This window comes from Spodoptera frugiperda, chromosome 7 (genome assembly GCF_023101765.2).
Source record: "Spodoptera frugiperda isolate SF20-4 chromosome 7, AGI-APGP_CSIRO_Sfru_2.0, whole genome shotgun sequence".
NCBI lineage: Eukaryota > Metazoa > Arthropoda > Insecta > Lepidoptera > Noctuidae > Spodoptera > Spodoptera frugiperda.
In genome coordinates, this window is record NC_064218.1 from 9,932,406 (window position 1) to 9,944,915 (window position 12,510).

The 12,510-nt window shown below is 36.3% G+C and overlaps 2 protein-coding genes across 19 annotated transcripts in view; one reads left to right on the forward strand and one right to left on the reverse strand.

Moving 5' to 3' along the window:
* Window positions 1-3,593, reverse strand: part of LOC118265780 (antichymotrypsin-1) — a 25,403-nt gene extending 21,810 nt beyond the window's left edge. For all 14 annotated transcript variants that reach the window (XR_007705499.1, XR_007705498.1, XR_007705500.1 and 11 more), the window contains exon 1: window positions 3,451-3,593. Coding sequence is in view for 10 of the 14 variants with exons in the window: in XM_035578953.2 (XP_035434846.2) it covers window positions 3,451-3,475 (25 nt within the window). In the remaining 4 variants the exon portion in view is untranslated. The remainder of the gene's footprint in view (window positions 1-3,450) is intronic.
* Window positions 1,000-9,850, forward strand: LOC118265783 (uncharacterized). 5 transcript variants are annotated; one of them, XM_035578967.2, is made up of 2 exons: window positions 1,000-1,203; window positions 8,879-9,850. In XM_035578967.2, exons 1-2 carry the CDS (start codon window positions 1,097-1,099, stop codon window positions 9,726-9,728), a joined length of 957 nt encoding a protein of 318 aa, XP_035434860.1. In that variant the 5' UTR covers window positions 1,000-1,096; the 3' UTR covers window positions 9,729-9,850. The 5 variants fall into 5 exon arrangements, with proteins under 5 accessions (XP_035434860.1, XP_035434863.1, XP_035434861.1 ...); XM_035578970.2 differs by lacking the exon at window positions 1,000-1,203 and adding an exon at window positions 1,877-2,038; XM_035578968.2 differs by lacking the exon at window positions 1,000-1,203 and adding an exon at window positions 2,075-2,237.
* The last annotated feature ends 2,660 nt before the right edge of the window (window positions 9,851-12,510 follow it).

Below are 12,510 nucleotides of genomic sequence, written 5' to 3' on the forward strand. Positions count from 1 at the left end.
ACTTTGTATCGAAAACAATTGCTCGGGACTGATTAAATGATTCTCAGTATGACGGTTAGATCTTAATCGGTCAATGACGTTTATTCATGAATTAGTCGAGCATTTTACTAGGGATTTTTTTATGGTATAAGCCGGAAAAAGAGCAGACGGACCATCAGGTGATTCGTCTGCTCTTTTTCCGGCTTACCATCAGGTAAGCAATCGCAGCCGCCCATGGACATCTGAAACACCAGGGCCATTACAAATGCGTTGCCAGCCTTTTGAGGGTTAGGAATTTAATTGTTGTTGGGGAATCTGGAATTGGGAAGTTTGTGAAAGGGGGTAATTGGGCTTCTGGGCTGGGGACGTCACTTAAAAAGGCAAGGGCCGTTTCACGTTGTGAGGCCGTGGCGTTTAACTTTTTAATTAGTTATTGACAAAATGTCTGTATCGAACTGACAAACTCAGACACATTTAACGATTATTTACACTATAAGTACCTTAGTAACGATTTTGTATAGAAAACAATTGCTTAGAACAGGGTTAAGTAACCATTAAATGACTGAGTACGGCAGTAAAATAGGTGCCCCGGTGTCCCGTCTATCCATGGGCAATATGGTCTATTTGTGGAAAATATTCCTATTACAGGTTGAGAAATTCCCAATTATTTACTTAAGTATCTACCTACTTAATTAATCTATACTAATAATAAAGCTGAAGAGTTTGTTTGTTTATTTGTTTGAACGCGCTAATCTCCAGAACTACTGGTCCGATTTGAATAATTCTTTTTATGTTGAATAGTGCATTTATCGAGGAAGGCTACAGGCTATAAAACATCACGCTATGACCAATAGGAGCCAAGCAGAGCGGGTGAAACCGCGCGGAAGTAGCTATAGTTTAATATATTTAGTATCTGCAGTAATAGCCTAGCAACGTAGGTGTGGGCTATCGCTCGCTTACACATTGAGATAACTAGTATCAGTTTGCAAAATAAGCAATGGGTAGTTATCGGGGCTCGCAAACTGTAGTTTGATAATAATTCTTGCTTAGCATCGTCGCGTTTGTGTGTTTATACTTCGAAATATATTATAAAACAGAAGTTTGGATAGCAACAATAATGGATTTTCATAGAAATGCTTATGAGGTGCAACCGCCAATCATATCGCTGACGGACTATCGAGATCAAAGGCTATTGATGGGGATGGGACGCAAGCATACAGCTGAGTATGTATTCATTTATCGATATGTTGCTGTGTATTATTTTGTAATACGTAGTTTATTATAACATTCCCGTCAATGCATTATTGATAGTTTTTTATTGTGAATATTTTGATAAGGTGATGTGTCGTCTGGATGTCTACAATTTGCCAATAGGCTGATTCTGTGATACATGGATCTGTGATCGGTGTTGCAATAAAACTGAATGCAAATGGGCAAAAAGTGAGGGTTGTATTCGATTATGTTTACTAATTTGTGCACAACTGGTACATAGATTAGGGTGCTTTTCCACCAGAGATGTGCTACCGAAGATGTAATAACTAAGCTGTGAAACTTTGTGACCGTTTCCACTGACAATAAACTATGTCAGTGGAAGCGGTCGACTGTAGGGAAGTTACAGTTACAGACAGAGTCCCTTTCCACCAATACTAAGCTATGTGTACCAATGAATACGATTGGTGGAAGCCAAACGCATCCACAGCAACATAGCATAGCAGATCTCTGGTGGAAATGCACCATTAAAAGGCGTGATGTTATCTATATAATTTGGAGCATATATGTATATATACTACGATTGTTCGGATATGTAGTCAGTTACATTTTATATTAGGTTAAAGTGGGTAAAAGTTAAGTTATTTTATTTGTGGTTGATGTGGGTAAAAGTTATATAATATATCTACATATACATATATGTTCTGTCATTATTTTCTAACCCAACGTCTCTAAGAACATTGTGTAATTACAACTTAGAATAAATAATTCGTGTTTATTCCTATATAATAAACATAAAAATGGAAGTAATCAATCCGCTTAATTTCCCCGATTTCGAAGCTTTTTTTAGGTGAGTGTTAATCATCGTCATTTCACGTTACCTAGGTATATATTCTTCGGAGGGTTACTGAGTGCACAGTATACATAATATAGCTCTTTACCCACGTCATAAAAATGTTTGTTCACGGCGCAAAACGGCGAATTTTATCGAGATGGAAATTGTTACCCAGACATCACAAGTTCACAGCATCCCGATTGAAAGATTCAAGGTACATAACTATCAAAGAAAGTATATAAACAATTGTTTTTTGTGACATTATTTATGTAAAAGTTTTGTCGGTCAGTTGAGATTGCCGGTAGGGTGAATTCTAGTTTGTGTTTGTGCGTTATAGTGAGTGTGACGGTCAAAAGTTTGGTTTAAGTTGGTTTTTAGCTGAAAATTAAACTTAAAAATGGTGCCCGACAATGCTGATGACGCCTCAAGCGAGTAGGTGTATAATATATTACGTTTTTAAACTAATTTTCCAATTAAATCTTCATGTTATCGCGGATCCACATCTATCTATCATTCTATTATTGTCTTATATACTGCATATTTTTTATATACGAGAGGTTAATATTGTTCATAGTTATCGGTTATCTCTTAATTTTTTTATTTTATATATTGTCGACTTTGGCCACTATCTCGCCTTGAGAAAAGGGATGATGCGGCCTACGATGGAGCACATCTCCCTATAAGCAACCTATTCACTCAGGCTTTAAAGACACCCAGGTTATACCGTTAAACATGATTAAACTTTTGTGTGTACCCCTGGCATTGTCGTCTTATAATTTGTCTTCGTAAGTTTTATAAATTAAAACATAAGATCCACTTCTTAGTGACCAATTTTACATGTTTAAAAGTGTTTTTATGGCGCTAAATATCTAAATTTATCTCATTACTTTTTATAGACTTCTTCTTTGTTCTGTTTCTATTTTTATAAAATTACAAACATTAATTCGTTAAATTTATTTTATTAAAACAGGATTCCCTTTGCCGATTGTGTAGGTATATAAAACAAATTAATAAAGCCAATACAACATTAAACGTTAATTGTATAGATGTAGACACAAAAACTTGTTTTCAAATAAATTGTTAGTAAAAAATAAACACAGAATCTGTGTTTTATAGGTACCTAAGTAGTATATATATTATGTATATGTATAGTGCGATCTATTAATACTTCGCCGATTTAATAATATTGTTTTATGTAAAATATTCGACATCAATAAATTATAATAATTGCGATATAATAATCGTATCTACATTTACCTTCAATAAAAAAAATAATATTTACAAATTCACTTTGGTAAAATCGGGTAATTGTCAAAAATAAAAAAAAACTTCGGGTAGTTACCTAATTAAAAACAAAAAATAACTTTAAAATCGGGTAGGAATATTAAATTCTTAATATAGCCGGGTATAATTAAAATAGTACGTACCCAATATAAAGATTAGCTTGCCCATGTTGTCGGCTTGACAGATCGTACACTACTGAGTTGATACATCTACCTTCTTTAATATAACTCGGAAACTGTGATGTTCTGACGTTACAACTTGCCTCCAACCTTACCGCCAACATTGATCGGTTGTTTTTTAAGACGCGCCACGTCCAATTTAGCTATGACGTTTTCATTAAAGGATAAAATCACAGACTTCATTGTCCGTCAGTTATATGATCGGTAAGAAAACATTTTTGATCCATTTGATATCTTCCTAATATTATATAAATGAGAAATTTTGTGAGTTTTATGTGTTTATGTGTGTGTACGGTTTAAACCATTGAATCGCCGGTGCGATAGTGCGAAGTCACCCTTTGCACTATCGCACCCTTAATGAAAGTGACTTAACTCAAAATTTATGTAACATTCCATTTTATCATAAACTGGCGAAATAAAATATACTCTACAACTAAAGAACTAATCCATAAATCTAGTAAAAATCATGTATGCCATGGAATAAGGAAGAGATATACTAAAATGTATTCAATACTATAATTTTCTGAGATTTTCTGGCTCATTTCCCACAACTTGCAGTTTTTGGATTCGGTCACTTTCATTCTAAGGGTGCGATATATGCGATATATATTTCCGTGGGCCTTTTGAGGGGAGAAAATCATCCAATGACTTCTCGCGCCTTGGGCGAAGCGAGATGGGAGTATCAGACTCTTACTGACTAAAAACCACCCCGTTCCTACTCCTGCTTTTCGAACCCCGGTAAACCCGCTAGGTAGTCCGCTGCTTGGAATTCCGTGGCCCTACTGCTCATGCCGTATTGCTACGACAGGGACTGTTAGGGGCACGGTAAATGATATTTAACTGGGCGGTTAAAAGGTTACGGGTTCGGAATGAAATTTGGAACAGGGGTAGATAATGGTCTGGAATAATTCATAGGTAGTAGGTATATACTTTTTATTAGACGGAACACGGGCGAACCCGCTGGTAGAAGCTAGGAATTAATAAAGGTACGTAGTAACCGCTTTGATTATGTTTATCAGTAAAGGAGACTGTACACAATTGTTTATGTGTATGAAATAAACAAAGGCAAATAAACTGTTTTTCATTTTTTCTTTCTAAATATTGTCATTAAACATAATAATTCAATTCAAATATTGTTGCAAACGAAGGTGTTTGATTACCTGCTTTATCTAAATGAAAATTAAAAAAATAAAACATATTGCAGGTAGGTCGAGAGAAAAGGTACTTTGTAGAAATTGTTGAAATATTTTAAACATAAAATCAATACTGTATATACTTGAATGTAACTAGAAGTTTTTTGTCTATTGCCACATTTTGTCTATTGTATGCTCTTTAAGTAGTACATATTTATACTTGTATCCCTTTGACCCCGCAGTTTGGAATTGTATTAATTTTAAAGGTCTCGTAGGTCCCGGTTGTTGAAAGAATATCTACATTTTGTAACTCTTCACAAAATATCGACTTATTTGTTTTATCGTCTATCTTTTCTCTGTAAGATGTATCGGTGAATTAACGTACCTACTGTTAAACTTTTTCTCTTTATAATTATTTTACAGATAGGTACTAATGTTACATTTTCTTAACCCTTAGGATCTATGTCACATAATATAAAAGTTATAAAATAACTTGGTTTTGCATAGTGTTTGTATGAATATATTTGCGGTTATTGAAAATTTTTTATTACTTAAAAACTAATAATGATATCTGGTTCAAACCAATTTTCGTTGTTAGTTTCTATTGAAATCTACAGCATATATTTTTTTTAGTTTTCTCACTCTCTTATTTTAAAAGTTAGAGGGGGAGGACACTCATTTTTCTACTTTGGAAGCGTCTAACTTTCAAACGGTTAATTTTGACGAAAAATGGTTTTAGAAACCTTAATGTTTTTTTTAAAGACCTATCCATAGACACCCATCATGGATATGTTAGCTGAAAAAAAAAATTTTTTTGAATCAGTTCCATGTATGGAGTGCCCCCCTTTAATTTTTAAATTTATTAATTTTTATTCAAAATTCGAATAGCGGTTAGCGAAATACATCAACCATCAAAGTTTCAACTATGTAGGTCCAACAGTTTCGGAAATAAATGGCTGTGACATACGGACGGACAGACAGACAGACAGACAGACATGACGAATCTATAAGGGTTCCGTTTCTTGCCATTTGGCTACGGAACCCTAAAAAACATCAATCAATGTGTTGTTTTACATTGTTTTATTATACTCGCTCGAGTAGATTAGACCAAGTGACTTAGGATATTTTAATTAAAATAAGCTAAGATAAAATTGCTACGAACCAAAGTCACAGAATAATAAGTAACCAAAGTTTCTTATTTTCCTTAACTTTAGTTGTGAGTTCCATCATCCATTGATCCATGTACCTAATAGAAGGTCAGACTATTACAAGTATTACATAAACCTTCAGACGCTACTTTTTTTCTTTTTTGAGGATGAAATATCTTTCAATGACTTCTCCCGCCTTGGGTGAGGCGAGTGGGAGTGTCAGACTCTTACTGACTAAAAACTACCCCGTTCCTTCTCCTGCTTTGAGCCGGAGCCCCGGTAACCTGTTACGTAGTCCGCAGCTCCGGATCGAGCATCAGCCCTACTGGGCCCCATCTGTGGTGGTCTGGCTCTTTGAGGCGCACGCGAAACGCGAAGCACCTTACATAGGTACATCTAGACCCTGGCGTTGTGGCGTTGCTAACTTATTTTTTAGCCGATACTAATAAAGATGGAACGGAGTCTGGAAATGTGCTCGGTATATGGCAACAGGCTCACAACTTATTACATGGGACTTACAACATAAATTGTGAAAAGTGGACATTGTACAGTGGCATTACATGCCATAATGTGCACCTCTGCCTACCCAGACGGGGATAAAAGGCGTGACGTTGAAAAAAAAACTAATAAAGTTCTTAGCACTGTATAAAATATAAGTAAATACGTAATTTTCCGTATCGCAATGTACCAAGTACGAAACAAATTTGACTTGGAGAAAAGGGGAATTACTTATTGATATTTTTGTTCTACTTACTCACATACATACACAAGTACTTGGTGGCTTTGTATTTTTTTAATTTCCTTGCCAATGTGTAGTAAGTAAGTACTCAACTAGTTTTTAGCCGTTTGGCCACGTTTGGCCTCTAAAATCGTTTTTATAGTAACCTAACATCACACCTATTAATCCCCGATTGTAGACAGAGTTGGTTGAGTTTATTTGCAATGTACACTAACTTTTATGATACTTGATTTTTCCATTTAACTTGACATAAAATTGCGACTATTACCTATGTGCCGTAAAAATACTTTGCTCGATCCGGGAATTGAACCTGAAATCAAGGCTTTTGAAAATACTCAGTAGGTACCTAAAAACTGGTAGGTTAACGTAAAAGTGATTGGATTCTTGGTCTATACATTTTTTTATGTCATCCACAAATTAAATAGGTACATTATAAACTTAGTATGTGTTCCATCTGAAAATAAATCGTGTTGATACTGTGTACATAATTAACTATTACTCATACACGTGTTAATAAAAAAATATAATATATAACAACAATAGTCTATCAGACGATTGTTTTTTTTAGAGTATTAAAAACGTGCACAATACACAGAGCCGGATTAGCCGTGTCAAGGCATTTCTCGGGGCCCATTTTCTTGGGCCCATTTCATTTTCCCTACATCCCTAATGTCATATTTAAATGTTTTTGGTTTTTACTCACTGGAGTAGTTTTTCTTAATCTTATGTTAAATAAATTTCATAGAACGATAGCAGAAATGAAACGTGACTCGGCTATTTTAAAATATAATATGACAAAATTAAATGCGATGAAATAAAATGAACGAAACAGAAAAATACATATAATACCTACTTTCAAAAAATATGAACAAGTACAACTTCAGTTTCAATAAAACGTCGTTGTGCATTTTATACCATTTTTTAATGCATACATATAAATGGGGTCCCTAGTCTGGGGATAATGGGTACGCTCGTGTAGTAGGCCTACTCTGCCTATTAGTTAATCCGGCCCTGGCAAACTATGGCACATAAGTACATAAGTATCTAAGTTCAATAGTTATCTGAGCAACTTGTTGTATGAATTGAAGGTCGAATGTTAACAATACTAGATAAATGTTATAAATATACTACAACACCGCACGTGTTATTGCGAGGAGTCCAAGAACGATTCTTTTGGGAAAGGGTCTTCATTTTTTTTTTTCTGCCGCCTTTGCGAGGCATGGTATGTGAGTCTCTTACTAACTAAAAACCACCCCGTTCCTATTCCTGCTTTTCGAGCCAGAGCCCCGGTAAACCCGTTAGATAGTCCGCAGCTCCGGATCAGGCATCAGCCCTACTGGGCCCCATCTGTTGTGGTCTAATGGCCTACTACGCCGTACATGTAGCCTACTTTCATCTCTATATCTTGTAAATTACCTAAGCTTCTAAATAATATTCGAAAATTATTACTCAGTTACCTATATGTATAGATATAGGATCCTCTCCTCACATAACCACTCTGGTGGTCATCATCAGCACCTATCTTCTTATATAGTCTTATAGTTACAATATTTTTGTTGACCTACGACATGACTTTCAACGTAGGTATGCAAGCAATCACTCTGCTAACGAGGCAGTCGGTAACGTTTGTTGTATGGAATAATATCTGGTGGTTTTTCTGAACGATGATGCAATTAAAAATCAAATATGCATATGCAATATGCAGTTTAAATATTTCTAGACATTTCCTGTTCTAAGAAAATAGTCTAATAATTTTAGAACCGACTAAACGATGCAATTCTTCCATATACTTAAAGGTTATACCTATTACCTACAATACCTGTTTAGTATGGCACAATAAGTTTGCCTCGGACCTCACTAACATAAGTAAAGTTGATATAGAAAAATCACACTACTAAACTGACATCAAAATCCGTCCCATCGCATCACTTTTGGTTTTATAAATAGCAGATAAACATTTTAACAACTGCTCTCTCGGTCAGTGGGTTATCTTAAGGGCGGTAATGTCTTTAACTAAAAGTTGACGCACCGCTTTAGGGTCTAAATGTTAAATTCTCAAAATCGTCACTTTGCCCACCCTTTGACTTGAATAGGTTAGAGTATAATTGTAATCTTTAACGAGTGAGACGAGCGGCGCGAAGCCGTTGTTGTTTTTATGTTACCAGGAGGAAAACTAAACTGGCTGGGTGTGGTTACATTTAGGTATTGATTTGTTATTTTTGTAATAGACAAGACAGGTGCAAAAGCATTCTGTACGATTAGTTTACACTATGCACTTCAATGATCGTTCACTATTTATTCACTCTAGCGGAATACCGTGCTAATAGATGGATAACTAGTTACTAAACTGTTCTTTTTTCTTGTCTTTTCAGAATAGACATCACTGATGTAGTAATAAACGGCAACAAGCTGACGGCGAAGGTGTCTGTCACAAACCACCATATCCCGTATGTTACCAAACTATGCCGCGAGCAAGTGATTGGCGGCGTGGTCAGTTTCCAGATAAAGGTGGTCACAGCCATTACCTCCGACGAGCACAGCCGCATGACAGTGTACAATAACTTAGTGTTCGTGAAGTTTGTCAAGCGACGACAGAATGACGAACTCAACTACGTGATGAAGCTCACCTCCCCAGAACTAAACGTGGAGGACCAACGGTTCACCAGTGACGACGGTACGTGGCATTTGATCAACGAAAGCAGGCGCCAGCAGCTTGCGTTCGACATAACTGTACTGCTGGAGGTAGTGCCGCGCGTTAATTCGTTCGCATGCTTGTACGACGACGAGGAGTTGACAGACTTTGAGATGCGCGGAATGGACGGGTCGGTACACGTGCACCGCGCCGTGCTGGCGGCCGCCAGCCCCGTGCTGCGCCGCATGCTGGGCGGCGTCTGGCGCGAGACCGCGGAGGGCTGCGCCGACATGTCCAGCACCACGCGCGCCACTCTGCAGGACCTCAAAAACTATTTATACCTGCGCACGCTGCCCGATACAGGGGTGGAGGAGCTGTTGCTGCTCTCAGCTTGCTACATGATGCCAGAACTGGAGAAACGGTGCGTGGACAAGCTAGTTTCAAACTTAACCCCGCAGAACACCGTCGAAATGATCGAGTTCGCGGCCAAGAACAAGATGACGCAGCTGATGCTGGCAGTGCTGGATTGCGTACAGTCCAGCATCGTCCGTGTCGCCGACATGCGGGACTATCTCCAGCAGCCCGAGTGAACCCGCGCTGCTACCAAGCCGGACAAGAACTACAAACAACGTAGGTACAGCGAAAGAGTAACAATTAAAATAAGTTAATGTAAAAATATACAGGTCGTATGCCCTAGACGGCACAAACACGATATTGTGTTATCAAATTGTATCATAGTCCGTTTTAACAAATCAATAAAGATTAGGTAGCTACGGTGGACAAGTTGTGAAGGCTTAAATTTATTATTGCCATAGTGAGAAACGCAGTTTCATGGCTACACTACTACTTATAAATTCGGCGTGTGAAGTTACAAGACTGCATACATAAAACACAATATAATATGCATTTGTAGATAAAAAATTAAATAATTTTAAGATGCTGATAGACCTGAGCATTCTCTTGGTTGGAACAGAACATGGACCATTCGCCATTTTAGAAATTTGTCGAACTGAACAACGAGCTTGAAACATATAACCAAACATTGCTATGAACATTTTCACAAGCATTCTAGCGAATGAATTTTTCTGTCAATCGTTATAATGCTCGCTAGAACGCTCGACTGAATGCTCGCCAGGGACCCTAGTTGGCTATTATGATTTTCAAATCCACAAATCTTGTTCTTTTGATTTTAGCAAATTTCCTGTTGTGAAATTACTGTTGTAATTATTGTAATAACAGACTAAGGGCCCTGAACACTCGCTTAAGTGTAATAACATTCGCAAGGATGCTCATTACAAGTGAATGCTTAGGTTTATCAGCAGTCTGCACCTTCAGGGTAATGGCAGAGGCGAATTAAAACTAGAGAGCGCCCTAGGCAAACACCTCATAGGCGTCCGCCATTATTTATTTATTTTGTAGCACCCATGCCTCGCGGCGCCCCACCGAAAACTGGCGCCCTCGGCACATCAGCTAATACGGCCCTGGCTAATGGCAGCTTTAACTTTATTAAAATTTATTTTTTGACTTATTTCTGGATACTCTCTCTTTCCTTACCAAAGAAATATCAAAAGTTTTACTTTGTTTTCCATTGGGGCATTTTATTGTAGATTTGTACTATGTCTACCTTTTTGTACTATTTTCACTGACTTGGGAGTAAGGGACCCGAGTGAGGTATTTTTTTTAAAATAAGGTAAAATAATTACTAAGCCTAGTCGTAGTTAAACAATGCGTATTTATTGATGTCTTATAACAAAAAAAAACAAAGCTTAGTTTTTATGCTTAAGGAACTATTAATAAACAAAATAAATAAAACACAAATCAAGATATGCAAGCTTTAAAGTACCTATTCCATTTCCGTATTTTTCGTAGCAAAATTATGCTTCTTTCATAGTCTGCGGGTGCCACGTATTTCGTTTCTTAAAGCTGTTTTAAACTAAAACAAATAAATACAAAATAATATTAGCTTCTAAAAATATTTTTACCTATTATGACGTCTTAAATCGGATATCCGATATTGTGCACCACCATATATCCGATATTAGAACTTTTCCATGTAAATAAACAAATAATAATACTTATGTAATCAAAAACTTTGCTGCAGTTTTCGTATAAAGTTTGCTTTATTTAAACAAATTATTTAGCAAAACATAAATTACAATGAAGCTATAACGTCATAAAGGACTTACTTATCGAGAATTTTGCCTCAAAAAACCACTATTTTTATTTTCTTGGAGGCAAAATTTAACGTACTGCGCATAGCACTTGCGTCGTCATTTTGACATTATTTTGACAGATAGCCTGCTAAATGTAGCTCAGTGCTTCCATCTAGGTGCGTTCCTAGTATTAATCGGTCTCTCAATAGATGACGCTACTTGTATTAGGAGTCTTACGCCCGAATACTGAAATGCTACTCAATTTTAAGATTCACTTAAATATCGTGCTATCTCTGTCATTTTATAAAGAATTGATAGGGACAGAACTAGTTTTGAGAGCCTCTTAAAATTGATTAGCGATTGTTATACGGACATTAGGAGATACGATTACGATATTTGGGGCCCTTCCCCTATTATTTTCAGTCAGCTCACGCTTTAAAAGAATTGTACCTTTATTACAATGTTAATATAAAACTTCTTTCTCTGTGACATTAAGACTGGTTTTGTTAATAAATTGACTGATATTATTTTCCAATGTGATAATTGTATTTTTTTTTTATAATATAACTATTTTTGAAATAAAGTCTGTATTTTTAATCGTATTATTTTCGTTTTATTGCTGTCTTGCACACAACAAAGTAAAATAAAGATCGTGGTGGCCCACTCGCTTCTCAAGGTGCGGGGTGGAAACCTACCAATGGCAAAGTACCAATGTGACTTTGAACAACTCTACGGAGCGATGTGAAAATTCCGATATTTTTTGTTTTTTTTTTTTTAGAGGGGAAAATCATCCAATTACTTCTCCCGTCTTGAGAGAGGCGGGAAGGAGTATCAGACGCGTTGTTCGCGCGCAGACGCGCGAATTCCGACGAATGCACGCGCCTTTTTAAAATCTTAGAAGTAATGTGTGTGTTATGCTGCGGATATAAATTAACCCTAAATAGGACAACCATCACTTATTTAAAAAATAAAACTAGTTTATATAGTCAAAAATTTTTATTCAACAACAAAAGGAAATAAAACTTACATGAAAAAGTACTATAACACTTTCATGGCTTCAAAATATAATTCATATAATTATAATCACATAATTATTACATTAAATGTCCTCTATTATTTATAAGGAATGGAATGACAGAATAAGCAGTATGTAGCATGGTCAATATTGTTGAGATATTGTCTTTTATATAAACAAGGACTAGTAGAATACATTCACAGT

Excerpts from the sequence above, each read along its gene's own strand:
- LOC118265783 (XM_035578967.2), top strand. The coding sequence starts at position 1,097 with ATGGATTTTCATAGAAATGCTTATGAGGTGCAACCGCCAATCATATCG. Across the intron at positions 1,204-8,878 it reads GGACGCAAGCATACAGCTGA|AATAGACATCACTGATGTAG; the intron begins GTATGTATTCAT and ends TTGTCTTTTCAG.